The sequence below is a fragment of the Zosterops lateralis genome, assembly GCF_965231275.1.
Source record: "Zosterops lateralis genome assembly, chromosome: 8".
Taxonomy (NCBI): Eukaryota; Metazoa; Chordata; class Aves; order Passeriformes; family Zosteropidae; genus Zosterops; species Zosterops lateralis.
This window is the reverse complement of record NC_139768.1, coordinates 32,570,444-32,589,082: the sequence shown is the minus strand read 5'-3', so window position 1 is coordinate 32,589,082 and position 18,639 is coordinate 32,570,444. Positions and strand designations below refer to the sequence as shown.

Here is an 18,639-nt window from a genome sequence, read left to right as displayed (position 1 = left end):
CGCCCCTCCCAACCCACACCCTAATGAGGGCCTCCACCACCCCCCTGCAGCCACTCAGCACCACGGGACACCAGGGCCTCAATTCACAGCATTTATGGCCCCAGGGAGAAAATAAAACAATAATATAGACCCCAAACCTCCCCAGTTTGGGGCTGTCAGCAGCTGTCAAAGGCACTGTGCCATATCCCCTGCCCCAGGGTGCCCCTGCTCCACCGGCTCTGTCGAGTCCAGGTGTTGGGCCCCACACCAGCAGGGTCAGAGAGGAGATGTGGCAGCCCCATCCCTGGCACCTCGGTCCCTGGCAGGCCCCCCGGGAGAGGGGTCAGAGCTTGCTGGGGGGTCCTGGCCGCTGCTGGAGCTGCCAGGTCGCCCGTACCCCGTCACCCACCCGGTTGAGGCCGGCGAAGGCAGCGGGGTCTCCGGTGCGGCGGTAGCGCCCCACGAGGGGCTGCAGGACCGTGATGGGGATGCAGAAGTTGAGGTGGGGGTAGGTGGCCCCCGCAGTGGCGTCCCGAGTGTTGCTGGCCACGATGCCTGGCGGGGAGGGAGCGATGCCCACGTCACTGGGTCCGGCCGGGGGACACCCATGGGACCCCCCCCCCCCACCCACGGGCTTACCCATGAGGCATCCGCTGCGGGAGGAGACGAGGGGGCCGCCGCTGGAGCCCCCGTGGACGGCACAGGTGGTCTGCAGCATGACAGGGCGCCCGGCCACCGCCACCACGGCCGAGAGCACCCCCGCTGTCACCGAGGGGCCGCACGCCCGCCCCAACGCCCCGAAGCCCAGCACGCTCACCTCTTCTCCTGGGATGGGAGAGGCAGGAGGTGGGTGCGCGGGGGCGAGGCAGCCCCTACCCCAACGCCCCGTGTCCCCCCGTTGCTTACCTGGGAGGAAGGTGTCGGCCAGGCACGGCGGGACAAAGCCTGGCACGCTCTCTTCCAGCTCCACCACGGCCACGTCGAAGGGAGACGACTCCTTGGTGGCGAACACCACCCGTCCCCTGAGCGCGGCGGCATCCCTAGGGACAGGGATAACGAGATGTCACGGCCGGGACACGCGGGGTGGCGGGGTTCGGGTGAAAGGAGGCGCAGCCGCACTCACCGGCCGGGGCCGGCTGCCGGTGTCACATGGAGCGGGGCTCTGCCCTCCACGACGTGCCGGCAGGTGAGGAGCATCCTTGGCGCCAGCAGCACCCCGGAGCCCCAGGTGCCCCCGCACTCCACCAGCGCCGTCCAGCCCAGGGGGTCCGGCCCGCTGCTCGCTGGCGCCGCGGCCACCCCGGCCGGCACCGGCGGCACCGCGATCCCGGCTTCGCCCAGGACGCCGGCGCTGCTGCGCAGGATGGCGGCGAGGGAGCAGAGCAGCGCCAGCCCGACCCACTCGGCGCCCTTCCAGCAGAAGGGGGCGGCGATCACGGCCACGACGCGCGGCCCGTCGGGCGAGGGCACGAAGGCGGCGCCGCCCTCGGTGCCGGGCAGGCAGCGGGCATCGGTGAGCACCAGGGCGTTCTCCTCGCCCGCCAGGTTGCTGACCACCCCCCGGCTCAGCGTGTTGAGGAAGAGCTCGGGGCACAGGTCTCCGAAGGGGGACCCGCAGGCCAGCAGCGCCTGCCCCTTGCGCAGGCACCCGGCGCCGGCCCGCGCCGCCCACCCGCCCTGCGGCGCGTCCAGGCCGGGCACCCGCAGCCAGGCGAACCAGGGCAGCGCCCGCGGCTCCGCGCCCGCCTCCCCCTCGGCCCCGAACCGCCACCGCTCCGCCCGCCCGAGGCCGCGCTCCAGCGCCCGCCGGAACGCCGCGCACGGCACCAGCGCCAGCAGCCGCGCCTCCAGCTCCCGCAGCCCGCCGCCCTCGGCGCCCAGCACCACGCTGAGCCGCGGCAGCGGCCGGAGCGCGGCGGGCGGCAGCGCGGCGGGCCGCGCCCAGGCGGAGGGGCCGGCGCGCAGGAACGGGGCGAAGACGGCGGCGTGGCACAGCACCAGCGCGGGGCGGCGGCTCAGCACCAGCCCGCTGCAGCCGCCATCGCCATCGCCGCCCCGCACCCGCACCGCGCAGCACGGCGGCGCCGCCATCACCGCCCGGCCCCGCCCCGGGCCCGCCCCATTGGCTGGGGGCCCGCCCCGCGCCCTCCCCATTGGCTGGGGCGGGGCGCGCACGTGGCGGACACGCCCCCGCGGGGCCCTCCCAGGGGGGTGCGCGGCCCCCGGCCCGGCCCGGCCCCGCTGCCCCGGGGCAGGAGGGGTGCCTGGTTCGGAGCCGTCTCTCCACCCCTGCCTCTCTGGGAGAATCAGGACCGTCGGCCCGCAGCCGCGCCTCGGCCCCCACGTCCCAACGCTGGCCCTCAGTCCCCCCTTCCCTGGGACCCTCGGCCCGGATACCGCACGGCCACGTTCGCTCCCCACCTCACCCGCAGCACAAACGAGTAACAAACCTTTATTTCCAACAGAGGTACCGGGACTGGGAGAACCCCTTTGGAAGAGCTAAAATCCCCCCGAACACCGGGAGTCAGAGCTGAAGCCTCCCCTCCCTCTCTAGGCTGTCTGGGGCTCGGTGTGGGTTCGTTACACCAAGAGCAAAACCCCCGCAAGCCACGAGCCCTCCCAGGCTGCGAGCCCAGAGGAAAGCGGCTCTTTCATCCTGCCTCAGTTTCCCTCACTGGCTGCACTCTGCAGGTCACAGAATCATGGAATCACTGAATGAATATCCTGAGTGAGAAGCAGCAACGATTGAGTCCAGCTCCTGGCTCTGCAAAGGACAACCCCAAGAATCCCACCCTGTGCCTGCGAGTGTTGTCCAAACACTTCTGGAACTCTGTGGCTGGTGTTCTGACGGCCCCAAGGCCCAGCAAACACCAAGCCAGACTGAAGCTCGTTGCCCCTTTGGAGGAGAAAGACATGTCTTTATTGAACTGAAAATGAGTGCCAGACAGCAATGAAACTTCAGACAAAAAAAAAAAAAAGTCCGTTGAGAGTATAAAAGAAACCGGTTTAGTCTACATTAATCACCTCATGATATGCAAATGTCAAAACTTCCATGCTACAACCAGAACAGCTCCGTGGTTCTTATGGTGATGGCACGGCCAGAGGATCCTCAATGGAGGGTCTGGCCTGAGGGGGAACCAGGCAGCCCCTTCCCACTGGACACCACCCCCAACACCTGCACCAGGTGCTCCGCCTCAACAAGAAAAAAAAAACAAACCCTGTAAACTAAAGAAGCTGGGATTGCACACCTCAGTCCTAACGGCACCTCGCCGCCATCGGTCAGCGTGACGCAGCACAGCCACCCTACAGCTCAGTTAAGCCCAAATGCTATGTTTATTGAGGACTTCTAATATCGTGATACCTTGGTTCAGTAATTTGTGAAATACCTAAATACCGTTAAATATATTTTTAAAAAACCCTAAACCAGACTCTGGACTAAACAAGATGAATGTTAAACTAAAAAGTTAGAAGGGACGTCATTTACATTAACACTTTCTTTAAAAAATATAATTGCTTTTTCCTTTTCTGTTTGTTTTGTTGTTTGTTTCTTTTTGAAGTCAATTAACCACAGTGGTGAGACGTGCTCTCTTTTTCAGCTGTTACATTGCAGCGTGCAGAGTTTTGCCTCCCCAGCCTGGAGCAGCCCCGCTGTCACCCCACTGGCAGGGACAACTCGGGAATGGCGCTGCCTCCCCGCCGCGTGGAAAAGAGTGGTGTCACCACTGTGCCATAAGGGCAGCCGGAAAACCAGGAGTCTCTTGGACAATGCCAGAATGCGCTTGGAAAGCCTTCCATGTTCTAATAGAAAAGTCCATAGGAAGCTGTGAACAGGATCAGTCCAGAGGAGTAAAACTCTCATGTCCGTGCCAGTATCAGTCAATGTACTGCGATAGCCAGCGGAAGCCCTCACCGTAGCCTTGCCTCTTGAGCACGCTGCACATGAACACCTCCATGGGGCGAGCATTCAGGTCCTTCAGTGGCACATTTCCCTGGGGAAATCCAAACAGGAGTCACATCTGCACCCCTGGCGCCCTCAGGGAAGCGCCCAGCGAGCCACAGCCATCCAGGGGAGCTCCTCTCGCAGGTCCCTTCCCATGTGCACTGCACTTTGGACAATCCCAGCAGCCTCAAACCTTGTCCAAGGGCATCAGCAGAGCTTTGGGTTACAAGGGACCTTAAAGATCACCTCATTCCACCCCATTGCCTGCTCCCACAAGACCAGGTTGCTCCAAGCCCTGTCCAACCTGGCCTTGAACACTTCCAGGGATCCAGGGGCAGCCACAGCTGCTCTGGGCCCCCTGTGCCAGGGCCTGCCCACCCTCACAGGGAAGAACCTCTTCCCAATTTCCCATCTGAACCTGCCCTCTGGCAGCAGGAAGCCAATCCCTCTCGTCCCACCACTCCACAGCTTATAAACTGTCTCTCTCTTGTAGGCTCCCTTCAGGCATATCATCATTGTTATTATTACTGATTCACCTTGGCCAGTTAGTGGATAAATTCCCAGTAACAACTCCATCAGGCCTCAATCTTCAGGGAAGCAGCCAAGCTCTCCCCAGTCCAAGATTTGGATGCCTCCCTACCTTTCCTGTGGTCTGTCCATAGAGCCCGAAGATCTCCCGCAGTTTCTCCTCGCTGATGGCCTCTGGTCTGTCAATTTTGTTTCCCAAGATAAGGATTGGCACATTGGATATTGTCTCATCTGTCATTAATGCCTGCATGCAAGAGCCAACAAGAGTTGAGCATAGAGGTGGAAAAAGGAGTCGTTGCCTGAAGAAAATGGTTTTGTTTAAGCTCTGTGACCATCAAGGGCTCATTTCTGGGGCTTCCATACTCCTGTGGAAGACTCACAGAATCCTGAGGCTGGAAAATCCCTCCCAGCCCAGGGAGTCCCAGCTGTGCCCAATGCCCACCTTGTCCCCAGCCCAGAGCACTGAGTGCCACCTCCAGCCCTTCCCTGGACACCTCCAGCCATGGGCACTCCAAACCTCCCTGGGCAGCCCCTGCCAAGGCCTGAGCGCCCCTTCCATGGAGAAATTCCTCCTGGTGTCCAACTTGTGCCTCCCCTGAATTCAGGTGCCTGTGGTCAACCCAGAGTAAGGACATCCAGGCTTCTCCAGCTCTGGGAGAGATGGCTGTTATTCATAATTTAGCTGTCTTGGAGAAGGGAAAGAAGAGAAGTGTATTTACATTAAGCTCAACTTTGGATTCCATAAGCCGTGAGTGATCTGCACAGTCCACCAGGAAGACAATCCCATTGATGGCAGGCAGGTAGTTTTTCCAGACCCGGCGAGCTGGAAGACACAAGGAACAAACACAGTCCTGTGAAATCTCCACACCAGGGAAAACTCCACCAAACCTCAGCTGCCTTTTTAGCCAGGGTGTCTTCCTTCCCATAATTCTGTGTATAAAAGGGAAAAAACTCCTGTGTTTAAAACTTCTAGAAAGTGCAGAAGTAAAAATTCATCAGTTATTCACACTAAATTATACTGGAGTCTTCCAGAGCTAAAAATACTTCGGGCAGCAGAACACGAACTGGCAGCATTTCCTTCCAAGCCATCCTACAGCCAGGAGGTCGCTTCCACGTGTTGTTCCATAAATAAATCCAGGCAACAAACAATTAGGCACTGCTAATTGATCCTGACACTCGTCAGGATCAATTCTTGGTCATTTCTTTCCTTACCTTGTTCATGTCCACCCAGATCAAAAGTTGTGAAGGTCATTCCAGCAATCGTCAGCTCCTCTGATGCTGAAATGGAAAACACAGGCTGGGATTCAGGAAAACAAGGAAGTTGTGATGGACAGAATTTCTCTGGCATTCATGCTGGCATCACACATGCTCCTCCAACAAGGAATTCCCTGAACTTCCTGCAGAATTCAGTGGCTGAAATGGAGCCACTTCACAAAATCAAGAGTGGCAGAAAATAATTTCTCCTGCTTCCCACTGAAACTTCTTAACCTGCAATTATTATCCTTTATTACAATTTTCATCAGGAAAACCTTCCCTTTCTATTAACAGAGCCACACCACTTCTTGGGCATTTCTAGAGAGGAAAACACAGATCTACTTCAGCTTGGGGAACCACAGCGCAGCTGCAACCTCAGCTCAAGTTCTAAGACCCTGAAATGCCCCAGGCAGACGGGTGTCTTCCCACACCCCAAAATTCCAGAGGAAAAGCCACCCCGGGAGGCTTTACCCAGGGAGACTTACTGGGATGTAGCGTGGGGACGTGCTGACCCAGCCTGTCATCTTTGAGCATGTGCAGCAGAGTGGTCTTTCCCGCATTATCCAAGCCCAGGAACACCAGTTTTCCAGACTTCTTGTACAAACCTGCCAGGAGAAGGAACAAAGCAAGAGGAAAACTCCAGCGGGCCCATCTGGAGCTGGAACGCTGTTCTGCCAACGCTGTTTTTTGGGGAAGCCCTTTCCCAGAGCTCTGCTGCCACCTGTGCACACTTCCACCATGGACACGGGGCAGCAGGGAATATACACAGCTCCAACAGGCTTTTTCCAAGGCATGTTTACAGCAGTGGACATTTCCTAAGCCCGTGTTCCCATGAGTATTCCATTCTTTCCTCAGGTCCATCCTAGCAGTGGAGGACAGTGTGCAGCAGCAGAGTGTTATGGATCAATCTGTCCCCTCAAAAGATGGGAAAACTGAACAAACTCATAAAAGACAGCAGAGAGCCATCCAGGAAAGAGTACAAAGCAGGGAACAGCACGTTGTTTTCTTGGCATAAACTGATTTCTGTCGTGTCTGCTACAGGAATGCTCCCATAGGTTTCCAATAGGACTTTTTCTCACCCCATCCCTATCATCCTCCCTCCAAGAGGTGATCAGGAGAATGGGCACCCCATCCTCCAGCAAGGAGTTCCCCTGGAATCCGGGGCTCCGGGAGGAGGATGGGGATCCCTCTCTGGCGAGGCAGCACCTCTGCCTGGGGCTGGACAGCCCATCTGCTCTCAGCCTTCTAAAGGGCAAGAGAAACACCTGAGTGGGACCCCAACGCCTCCAAATACTCCCAGAGTTTCTCTGTACCACTGTAAAAGCCCCTTTATTGACACGCAGCTTCCTCAGCAGACTTAGCACTGGCCAGACCACCTTATCCCCCGATGTTTAAGGGATACTGGCAATGGGAGACACCAAACCCACCCAGAGGGGGCTGCCAGGGGCTGCTGAGGCACGGAGGGAGACGCGGCATTACCTAGGAACTGCAAGACGCTGCTGAAGCCGTTGTAGAGCCATTCGAAGATGAAAGACATCTCTGGAAACAAAATGCCTGCGAGGGACAAACCCCAAACCCCGGGTTACGAAGCGTCGGTGCTTAAAGGGAGCCGCGGTCAGGGGGTCCGGGACGGGGGGATCGGAGGCCTCGGGGACGGGGAGAATCGGGAGCGAAGGGGAACGGGGGTGAGAGGAGACAAGGGATGAGGGGCCACCGGCGTGAGGGGGACCGGCCTCAAGGGCGGGCGGCGAGGCCTGGCCCCCGCCCCGCCCCCGCCCTTGCCTGCGTGTCACCCCCCGGGCCGCCGCCGCCCCTCGCCCGGGCCTGCCAGGCGCACGCCGCCCCGCCGAGCATCCCGCCGGGCCCGGCCGGCCCACGCGGCCGCCCCCGCCGCTCACCCCCGGCTGCCCCCGGGCCGCCGCCGCCACCGAGTCCCGTCCGCGGCCGCCGCCAGCGCCCCGCCGGAAACGCGTCAGCGCGCGCTCCGCCCGCTTCCGGCCCCGCTGGCCCCGCGCGCCGGGGGCTGCGGCGGGCGGCACCAGGAGACCACGGGTTCGAGACCCGCCCGCGCCCCGCGGGGACCCGGGTTCGAGACCGCCCCCGTCCTGCGAGGGACGTGGGCCCGAGTTACCCCGTGAACCGCCCCCCAGCGCAAAGGCCACGGTGACGCCGAGGACATGGTCTCAGCTGCTCCGGGGGAGGTTCAGGTTGGACATTGGGGGAACTTCTTCACATAAAGGGTGATTGGACTTTGAGTGGGCTGGAGTCACCATCCCCAGAGGTGTTTAAGGAAATACCGGACGTGGCACTCAGTAACAAGGTGGGGAATCAGTCACAGGCCAGACTCGATGATCTCTAAGGTCTTTTCCAACCTCAATGACCCCCTCAGCTCCAGGGATGTAAAGGAGAGGGAGCCCCACAGCACTGGACTTCAGTAGTTTTTATTTCTAGCATCCATACATGTTCCAGGTGAGTGACCTCCTGTCATGACTTAGAGCACACCACACGACCATGCACAAGCAGGGTTGTTTGGATTTTATAAATTATTTCTTCTGGCCTCCACCAGGCCTCAGCAGACACGTCACTTCTAGGTAAGGAATTCTAATCAACAAAGTTACAGGCAAGGTCTTCTTGCTGACACTGAAGCTATTTTTCTGGTCTATTCCTGCACGTGGCAGCTCCTCGCTGGGAAGGACACAGCTGTCTCACCACCATCCTCGGGACTTAGTTTTTCTGGTAGTAGAACCATTTATCAACTGTGTGGGGCAGAAAAAAGGAGAGAGTTAGTCCCCTGTGAGCCACCCAGTTATTTAGTAGTTATGTGCCAGTGTGTTTGTGTCACCTCCAGCTCAGGGGCTTCCTCTGCTCCTGGCAACAGCTCCTCAGCACAGCAAACAGGTTCTGGCACAACCCTGTTTATGTGGATTTGTTTTCCCAAAGCAGCCACCCTTGCTCAGGCTGCCATTAGGAGCATCCATGACTTGGTACAGGCAAGGACAGCAAGCCAGGCTTCCCTCTGGCTCAGCTGACTCAGGGAGGAAAAGCCATTTGACCTCCAACTCCCATGCCCACATGGAAGACACGCATTTCTCCACAGGTTTATTCCCCATGAAGGGGTTGGAAGTGTCAGCCTGGTTCCTCTTTCTGCTCCCAACACCACCCTCAGCTTGCCCTTGTGCCTTGCCCTGGCTACAGCAACATCCAGGTTTAGTTCAGACCCTCATTTTCCTATGGACAATTCCTCTGAGGAAGCCCCTGCTCTGTACTGGGATATCAGGGTGGGTTTTGAGACTCACCTTCGGGTGGGATGGGGCTGGCAGCTTTACACGGTGGTGCCTGAAACAAGAGGGGTGTTATCAGAGACCAGAGGTGTCCTTGCACTCTCCACACTCATCCACATCATTTAGAGCTGCACAAGTCTTTCCTGAGCACCATTTAAGACCCTGTGGCAGCTGGGGGAAACAAATGAGCTCATGTGCAGAGTCCTGTCATTCCCAGAGCCTCCCCATTCCAGGAGGTGCTCTCCTCCAAGTGCAGGCTCCAGGGCCATCTGATTCCCACCACAAGCAGCTCCCACTCCAGAGTCTACACAGGTGCAGGTGGCTGCTTTTTTTTTTTTTTTAAACCTACAACGTTGGTATAAAAAATATGAGGCAATAGAGGCATGAAGGACTCTCTGAGAACTGCTCTGAAGAGTTTTCCCTGATATTCAACAACCAATGACAGAGAAAATCCCTCTCTGGTGACACATCCTCCATGAGAGCTTTCAAAAACCTCACAGAGACCCCTAACTGGGATACAAGCACTTTAGAAAATAAGACAATGGCTTTAAAGGTCTCTCCAAGGCTACAGAGAGACTCAGGTTTCCAGTTATGGAAGAGAGGCAAGATTTGCATTATAATTTTCCTGTCCCCTCCCTCTAAGCCCAACTCAGGTTGCTAACAGCAGTACTCATCAAGTCTAGGGAGACACAATTAATTCCTGAGGCTGGACAGGAGAACTACACCTCTCTCAGTAGGAGAAATACATGTTGAGCTCTTCATTCTGAGGCTGCAAAATCCCTGGGGAATTAGACTCTCTTTTCTCAAAGGGAGACCTGTACTGTGAAGCTCTCGGACGTCCAAATATTAAAACCCTCTCAGAAGAGCTGACAGCTAAGCTACAGCTCAGAAGTTTAACCCTCCATGCAAACTCTGTTTGGGATTCCATCTCTTGGATGACTAAGGGCAGGGAGAAGCCTCTGGAGGAATGTCTGGTTTGCTCCACATCCATCCTGTTTAACCAGAAGCAGGTGTTCAGCCACCCAGAACGTTCTGAGCATGCCATGTGCCCTCCACACAGAGAGGACAGTTCACCACACAAATTGCACCGTTTTTTCCGAATAATAACACCAGGATTTGGCCACTCAAACTGGTACTTACTGCTTCCACAGTAGCTTTTGCACAGTCTTGACTACAGCAGAAAGGGCTGTCAGACACCGTCAGGTTGGTGCTGGAAGACATTGGGCACTTGTGAGAACGTGCAAGCCCAGCCTTCCCCCAGGAGCATTAAATAATGGAATATTAAGGCTCGCAGTTAACAGCTGCCAAGGGGAGGGGGAAGGCCTGGGGAAGACAGCCAGCAGCTACAGAAAGCGTGGCTCCACTCAGGAAGGGAAGTTCCTTCCAGGGTTTTTAGTTTAGGGAGGAGGAAGGTGCACACCACCACAAGCATTAACCTACCAGTTGATCCCCCCTCCGTCGGTTTTCTTCGTTATTAGAGCTTTCCAGTGCTCGTGGGTGCCTTTGATGACATCCAGGGCAAAATCCTGAAGTTAGAGATGAGAACAAACATCATGTCACGTGGAAGCACCAGAACACCTTCTCCAGACTATCACTTACAAGGAGCTGATTTCAAATAGCTCTGGAAGGGGCTGGAAGAAACCTTTTCCGCTGTGGTGCCATTCAGGAAGAGCAGAAACTCCCAGCACAGAACAGCTGAAACAACCAGAATTGTACAGGAGAATTGTTTTGCTTTCAAGATGGGAGGATCTGCCAAGGTCACAGAGTGAGCTTGGGGCCAAAAGAAACTGAACACAATCTTGGGCCAGTGCTCTAGTATAAAAGCACCTCCACCCTGCTGCTCCTCCCACTTAGTTTGTCTCCAGCAGCTTGCTGATCCAGGCCTATCCAGGAGCTCTCTTCCAGTCCAGGCAAATGATTCAGGCCAGCAGGAAGAGACATGCAGCTGATCTGGCTTTGCAACTACTTAAAAATGAATTTGTTTCTAGGCATATCAAGCTCTTTCCTTAAAAACAAGGAATATATGCTCAAGCATTAACCTGTCAGTTGGGGAAGGAAACACACGCAGTTCTTTGTTGGTGTGAATGCCAGCACTAAATGTCCTGGTTTGATACCAAACCAAGCCAAATAAAACATTGCAGAGCACGTGTGAGGTTCTTTATCCTGATTTTCCAGTTTCCTTGCAAGGTTTCACCCATCCTGAGGGGCAGCAAGGTGTTCCAACCTGACCAACCTAGTGCTGTGCTACAGCCAAAGGGGACAAGTCGTTCATGACTTCCATTTTCTTTCCCAGAGGACTTTTGGAAGAACTCTCCTCCTCTGCACCACCTTGGGAGCTCTGGGAGTTGAGTCACCTCAGTAAACTCCCCAGCAGGAGTGAGGACACCGAAACAGGACTTCACCTGCACAAGGAGCAGTGACTTATCTGATCCAACCCAGAGGAGAGGGAGAGGAGCAGTGCTGCCAAGACAGAACCTTACAGGGTGTGAGGGAACACTTTGTGCCCGAAGGAACAAGTGTTTTAACTCCTGAGTTAAGCTCAACTTGCACCAGGTTGCAGTGGAACAAAGCCAACAGGTAAGGGAGGCAAAGGGTGATGTCAAACTGCCTTTGCTCCAGAGCTGGAGCAAATAAACCTGGTATTTTCCACCTGGTTCTGACACAGAGGCTCCCAGCCCTGAAGTGATCCCACATGAAGAAAATATTCAACAACACCATGGTGATAATCTCAGGCTTTTTTTTTTTTCTGGTATTCCTGCACTCACTAGGCTGGGAAAACAGCAAGATGAACTGAAATCAACTATCAGCAGCCCCATCAAAATCCATTCTCTCAGCAACTCACTTGTGTCCCCACACACCCTGAGCTCAGGTTTTGGACAAGGTGCCTTTGTGCAAAGGAAGGTGATCCTACCTTGCCTTTAAAGTCGCCATTAAAAGCAAACTGGTTTTCTGGCTTTCCATCAGGTACTTTGTATCTTCTGAACCAGTCCACAGTAGCTTCTAAGTATCCAGGCTTCATTCTTCTGACATCCTCGATGTCTGCCAGGAGACAGGGGTTTGTTAGCCAGAAACAGTAACAGAATTTTCTGAATTACAGAATTTATGTGGCTCTGCTGAGTTGTTCTGGGCTGTGCCTCTTTCAGCCCCTTCCCAAGCAGCCCTAGCAACATTTCAGACAGGTTCCCTGAAGACACAAGTATCTCCTCAGGAAGTGCTTCATCCTCGGGGTGTGTACCCCCAGTGTCCCCAGGAGCCTGCACACATTTAAACAGCTTTGATTACAAGCTTGGGGGACAATCCCTGTCCTTCCACTGGACAGCCACCCTGTGTTTGGAATGCCAGGTTGTGCAGAGCATTGGCCACATGTAACAAACAGCAGTGAAATGTTTTGTTCTAGGATTGTCCTTCCAGCATCACATCTGATTAATACCACAGCACAGAAGGAGCAAGCCCTGTCCCCACCCCCTGCAGGCTTTCCCTTTCAGGAGAAAGGGAAGCATTGATCCTGCTCCTTCCCCCTGTAACTCACCATTGTAGCTGTCTGCTTCTGGGTCTTCAACGTTGATGGCAATTACCTTCCAGTCTGTCTCTCCCTCATCAATGAGGGCCAGTGTGCCCAGCACCTTCACCTTGATGACTTCTCCCCGAGAGCAGACCTGCAAGGACAAAGGCCTTGCTGTCCACACTGATGCATCCAAGGAGTGCTCAACAGGAGGCCGTGCAGGAGCTCAGCAAGCAGCCAGGTACCATGAAATTAGCTCTCGCTGTCAGCAGCTCATCAGCCCTGGCTCATCTCAGCCACAATCTCCAGAGGCAGCAGAGGGAAACATCACATTGTTAAGGGAGGGGAGGTAGGAAATGAATAATGTCCCTGGATAATTGACTTTGGAGACATTAATTACACGTTTCAGGAGACATTTAGGATGCATTACCTTGCTTCCAATTTCGCACACATCAATTGGATCATTATCTCCACAGCAACCAGTATTTTCATCCTTGTGACCTGGGTCTTCCCAAGTCTGGAAAAAAAAAAAACCCAAACCAACACTAAAATCAACCATACATAATAATAAGAACTCACAGGTTTAAAGAGGTAGTAAAAGGCAGGTTTATTTTGGGAATGCAGTTGCCTGGAATAAGCAGAGGATGGCCCACTTCACACCTGCTGCCAGGTCAGGTATTTGGCCTACTGTTTCCCTTGTGCCTGGAAAGTTTGAACTGGAGTTAAAAGGTCTTGTCTTCCAAAAGGTAAGCAACTCCCTCCTACCCACAAACCCCCTTTCAACAACATTCCAGACTTCCTCCTCTGTCCCACAGCTGCGTAAAGGTGAAGTTCACATCTATAAAGGGCAATTGTTGATTTGGCTTCCTGCCTGTTCCTCTCCCTATTCATTCCTTAGCAGAAGTTTCCTGAACTCTGGATAGCAGTCCAGCAGAGATGGAAGACAGACCGGGTGTATTGTTTCCCTTTAATTAATCAATTCAATACACTGTTAACCCTCGAGAAGTGATAAGAATGCGGACTCCCACTATGTTCCCCAGTTCATCTCGCCCACAGTGGTGAATGCCCACTCAAGGACACAACTCCAGAAGCCAATTAATTGACTCCAAAAACAAGAGCTGTTTAAAACATGCTCCTGATCAGGAGTGAAAAGCACTTCATGCCCACTTGCATCATAAGGAACACGTTCTCCTAAGGGGGTTGAGATATAAAAAGGAATGTTCTTCCCAAACTTCTACGTGCCAGGACAAGACCAGTGTAGGTCTTGTGATGGATCCAGAGTTTCCAGGAAGACGTTTTGACACCTGGGTGGTGCTGTGGAGCCGTTCACAAACACTATCACATTTCTCTACCAGGAAGTGTTAAGCTCTTGATGCATAAACACCTTTGATCCACAAACACATGACAGAGCAAAGGTTTCAAAAGACACAACTGTGCACAAAGAAACAGGCACCAGAATCCATTCAAGCAGGAAACAACTCAACTTTGAGGCCCTGTGTTAAGCCATGTGAGGAAAACACTCAACATGTGCTACTGTCAAGAGCATGAATACCAAATTCAGTGTGTTTGCCTGTGACCTGTCACTGACAGCTTATTTCTCTGGAGGAAACTCCAGCCTTAGAGAACATCAGAGGCAAACAGCCTTGTCTGAAGTCCCTCTTTATCTAGCAGCCCCCAGCCATTTAAGAGCATGTGTGCAGATGTCACTATCATGGTCTCACGTCACCAGCTGTTTCTGGAAAGGCACATCTGTGCAGTGGTGGGTGTTGGCAAGAAGAGTCTTCCATAAAGATTCAGCCTAAATCCTGCACCATTAGGATAAAACCTTGTGCTTTGCCAGGCAGGAACTGAAGGCACTGCATTGCCAGATGCACGATGACAGCTCCCTTCAGCCACAGAGAAGGACTTGCCAGCTCCTGCCCAATGGACCTCTGAGCAGCTGAGGATGAGCAGCAGCTGCTCAACATCAGGGAGCTTGTTTGTAACATCAGATAGAAGCCTAAAACTTGGAATAACTGCTTAATAATATCCCTGTTTTCCTGACAGGTTCTGTCCCTCAGCAGGACAATATATCCAGCTGCAAGCACCGCACTCCAGATCAGACTCTCTGCTGACTTTTTTGCTCATTAATACAGGGGCAATAGCAGGAACCCTCCCTCCTCCCCACCAGGATGGATGAGCCACTGGGATAACCCACAGTACCTGTGGGATGGCACCATAATTCCAGATGTAGCCCTTGTGGGGAAATACATTCGCTACGAAGCGCAGTTTCCCTTTCTTCACATCTTGCTTAATTGGGTTTAAGGGTTCCTTTGTGGAAATCTGAAAGAAAAGTGACATAAGTCCTTCTGCTATGCACTTTATGAATAAAAAAGTAATTTTTTTAAATGGAACTGACAAGCCAAGAAACCAGGAGATGATGCTGATGCCAGTGGCAAATACTGGACAACTCCTGTTGCATTGCCATCCCTCGGGATATGATTTCCAGCAGACTTACAAGCCTGGGAATCACATGGGGTTAAGAGCCATAAAACACTACTTTAATCAGAAGCCAGTGGAGGACACCAAGACATTCCAACTTCTGCAGCCTCCACACCAGACCCCAGATCATTAAGCAAGTACTGACAGGAGAAGTTAGAAACCACTCTGATTCTGGAGGTGGAATTGAGGAGGAACCAACAAGGTGGAATTGAGTAGGAATCTACAAAAAGCCAAGGATTAAGATTGGGACTGTAATGCAGTTACCTCCATTTTAGCATTTGTCCATCGAGGTACCTCCACGACCATGTTGAACACATTCTGAAGAAAGCAAAAGAGCAGTGAGTGGGAAGAAACCTTGGGGCCACACTTTAAACTAGGGAACACATACAAATGAGCACAGAAACCAGCCAGTTCACCTGAAACCATAAGAGTTTTCTGCTGGGGTTGGTTTTTTTTTTTTTTTTTTTTCACTGCTAATTTTGAGACAGCTGATGAAAGCCCTGTAGTGCAGTCGGTCACACATCATCACTCCGAGCTGAATCCCACAAAACACCAAACCCCAAAGGCCAGATTGAGGTTCCCCACATGTTCTCCATCACTTGCTACCTACAAACACCTCCATCACATTCCTAGGCTATAGGAACAGGTTAAATCATTGGCAAACAGCTGCATACAAACTGCCCTGAACATAACAAAATGGGGTTTGGGCCATACTTACTAAATACAAAATGTTTAATGTTCTTGAAAGAGACACTCTGGCCATTCAGAAAAGACAAGACCAACAGGACAAGCCATCTATTTAATAGTGTAGGTGTCTAGGTACTGCCCTGAATGAATGAGACCATCACTCCCAAATATTCTAGTCATAATGTGGGGAAGGATGCCCCTTCTCCAAGCTGACACTCCTGTAAAAGCAGACCTTGCTAGTGGCATGGTGTGAGGATGAAAACGTGGGGGAGAAATGCAGAACCACATCTCACTGTATCTTGTTTACAGGTGACACTTGAAAACATCTCCTGTTGATCCAGCTGGGCTGAGAGTTCAATGTCAGCCTCCTGTCCAAGAGAACAAGCTTGTCCATGCCTGAACCTTAACATCTGCTGTTTGAAGAGATTACAGCTTTTTAGTAAAAAGTCAAACCTTGCTCCCTGGCCTGGGCAAGGTTTCTAATCCCCAATACTTAAGCAGTATTAGCATGGCAAAGTCCCTCGAACTTGTATTGCCCCATAATTGGATTGATATTGTGCAACAAGTGCTGTTACATCACTGACTTTGCCCACACCCTTCCCTAGAAGAGCTTTATTACAACCCTTTAATTGCAGGGGGTCACTGCTCATTTGCATTTTGTATGCAGAAAGGCACAGAAATATTTTTATTTCTAACTCAAGGGAGGGAATGAGGCAACTGGAACAGGCTTTGCAGGCAGGGAAAGATGACTTGGGGCTGCATCTTTGTAAGGATTTAAGCTTCCCCATGTTCCAGCTTGGCCAAAGACACACAAAAAGCAGCCCAAGGTCATCCCTTTGCAATGACACAGGTCCAGGTAAGGTCAACACAGCCCAGCCCGAGACTGAAAAAAACACCCTGCAATCCTCTCAGCGTCTTAGGAGTCTGAGGATAAAGATCAAGGAGCCCAGACAGAGTGGGACAACCTTTTGCTCAGAGCTGGGCCCTGTAGCTGGCAGCTCATCTGCTAAGTGATGAGTAAAACCTCAGTGTTGAGGCACTCCAGCCACAGAAAGAGCCCCATGGGACCAGTACTATTGTGTAATTTCAGGGACTTCAACCTTCAGCTGTTGTGACTTTTTTCTCTGAATGACTTGGCACAGAGGTGCTGGCAGCAGCACTGCATGCCTGAGGACACACCAGTAAGCCCAGTTTCCCCTGTTAAGCATGACCAGTTCAAGGAACTCCTCCTCACCTCTGTACTCACTCCCCTGCTCCTTCCTCCCCTGTTCTGCAGATGTTTGCAAAGCGTGGCATTATCTGGATTTTCCTTGTCTGGGTTACCTGCCAGACACCTGCACTGGGGACTGCTTCCCTACTCGGCCACTGCTTCACCACTGTCTTTGATGACTACAATCCATCTTTTCCCCTCTGAGAAGGCAAAAACCACTTCAGACTTCCCAGGGCACCTCAGGTAGTTCCATCATCTTCGCCTCAGTAGCTCAATCAGCTGCTTTTTAGAAGTTCATCTCTCAACTCCACATATCCTTTTTTCCTTTCCCAGAACCACTCCCCACCTCTGAATTTCAGCTCTCCCTAACAAGTAGTAGTTGCTCCAGTACATTTCCAGAGCTGCACAGCTTTTTAGTACATGCCAGAGAAAGAAACAAGCCACAACAGTAAAGGACACAGTCAGAGAGCCCGAGGTACCACTGGAAAAACATTAAATGAAAACTGAAACACAACCATTTTGATTTCCTGAAGCTGGGGCATTTTTTACTCAGAGCAGCCTAATTTGACTAACCACTGGCTGCTAGAAGGATGTGAAAGCCCTGCAGCACTGCAAGGGACAGGGTCTGCCAGGCAAGAGGTCCCAGGAGATGCTACAGCAGGAATTTAACCTGTTCTCTGTTCAGTGTCGGATTATACTGCAGGCATAAAGTGGCCGTACTGCAGCCAAAACCCAATCCCAAAATATCATGCAGCACTCATAAGAATGGATGCAGATATTACAGAAAAAGCAGTTTTCTGCTTAGCTAACCTAAAACGCCTGCATGAGTAAGCTCAAGCCAACCATTCACTTCTCTGACGCAAAAAAATGAGAATGAGATCATCCATTCTCCTCTGCTGGGTCGCTCCAAGGTCCCCCTTGCAGGGGGAGGCAGTGACTCCATGAGGTGCTCCTGCAGTGTGGGGAGCTGGGAGCCTCCCTTGAGTGTCTCAGGCTGCAGGACCCCCTGGTCCCTTGGATGTTTCAGGACTCCCTGGTCCCCTGCGTGTTTCCACATCCCCTGGTCCCCGCGGTGTTTCAGGACTGCGGGTCTCGATGTTTCAAGTCCCCTGCGTGTTCCCAGATCCCCTGGTCCCTTGGATGTTTCAGGACCTCGGATCTCCTAGATGTTTCAGGACCCCGATCCTCTGCGTGTTCCCAGGTCCCCACGCCCCCTGGATGTTTCGGGACTCCTCGATCTCCTGAATGTTTCAGGACCCCTGGTCCCCTGTCTGTTCCCAGGTCCCCTGGATGTTTCAGGACCCCGGATCTCCCAGATGTTTCAGGACTCGCCGATCCCCTGCGTGTTTCAGGACCTCCTCTTACCTTCCCGGCGTCCGCGTAGATGGGGATGTCGTGGAAGGGCGAGATGTAGCGCCCGGCGGCATCCTCTGCAAGGCAAAGGGAGGGGGCCGAGAGTGAGGGGCCGGCGGGGGACACCCGGGCAGCGCCCGCCCGAGCGGACTGGGGCGAGCCCCGGCAGGGTGCGGAGGGGCGGGAAGGGGCGCGGGGGCACTCACTGAAGAAGAGCCGGTACTCGGGGCTGTGGGGCCCGGCGCGCTCCTCCACGCCGTACCTCGACATCGCCGCGCACGCGCCCGCGCTCGCCGCCGCCGGGGGCTGGGGGGACAGTGCGCAGGCGCCGCGCGCGGGCGCGCTCCCGGCCCGCCCCCGCCCCCGCGCCACGCGGCGCCTCAGGGAATGGCCCGGCCCGGCTTGGAATGGTCCTGCTCGCCAT

At 53.9% G+C, this 18,639-nt stretch overlaps 3 protein-coding genes across 3 annotated transcripts; all 3 read right to left on the bottom strand.

The window, feature by feature from the left end:
• Positions 1-77: 77 nt before the first annotated feature.
• On the bottom strand, positions 78-2,070 carry TYSND1 (trypsin like peroxisomal matrix peptidase 1; the record flags this gene model as incomplete). Its single annotated transcript, XM_083866288.1, has 4 exons — positions 78-534; positions 619-804; positions 886-1,019; positions 1,103-2,070. The coding sequence occupies 4 exons, from the start codon at positions 2,068-2,070 to the stop codon at positions 323-325; spliced, it is 1,500 nt and encodes a 499-aa protein (XP_083722414.1). The 3' UTR covers positions 78-322.
• An 892-nt stretch (positions 2,071-2,962) lies between these two features.
• Positions 2,963-7,658, bottom strand: SAR1A (secretion associated Ras related GTPase 1A). Its single transcript, XM_083866637.1, has 7 exons — positions 7,600-7,658; positions 7,181-7,255; positions 6,187-6,306; positions 5,660-5,725; positions 5,167-5,270; positions 4,560-4,691; positions 2,963-3,968 (listed from the first exon to the last, which is right to left on the bottom strand). Exons 2-7 carry the CDS (start codon positions 7,236-7,238, stop codon positions 3,852-3,854), a joined length of 597 nt encoding a protein of 198 aa, XP_083722763.1. The 5' UTR covers positions 7,239-7,255; positions 7,600-7,658; the 3' UTR covers positions 2,963-3,851.
• Positions 7,659-8,126: 468 nt separating this feature from the next.
• Positions 8,127-18,513, bottom strand: PPA1 (inorganic pyrophosphatase 1). The gene is made up of 11 exons (XM_083866548.1): positions 18,422-18,513; positions 18,228-18,292; positions 15,230-15,283; positions 14,687-14,806; positions 12,915-13,001; positions 12,512-12,638; positions 11,894-12,021; positions 10,423-10,508; positions 10,123-10,192; positions 8,998-9,037; positions 8,127-8,457 (listed from the first exon to the last, which is right to left on the bottom strand). The coding sequence occupies exons 1-11, from the start codon at positions 18,483-18,485 to the stop codon at positions 8,426-8,428; spliced, it is 873 nt and encodes a 290-aa protein (XP_083722674.1). The 5' UTR covers positions 18,486-18,513; the 3' UTR covers positions 8,127-8,425.
• Positions 18,514-18,639: the final 126 nt, after the last annotated feature.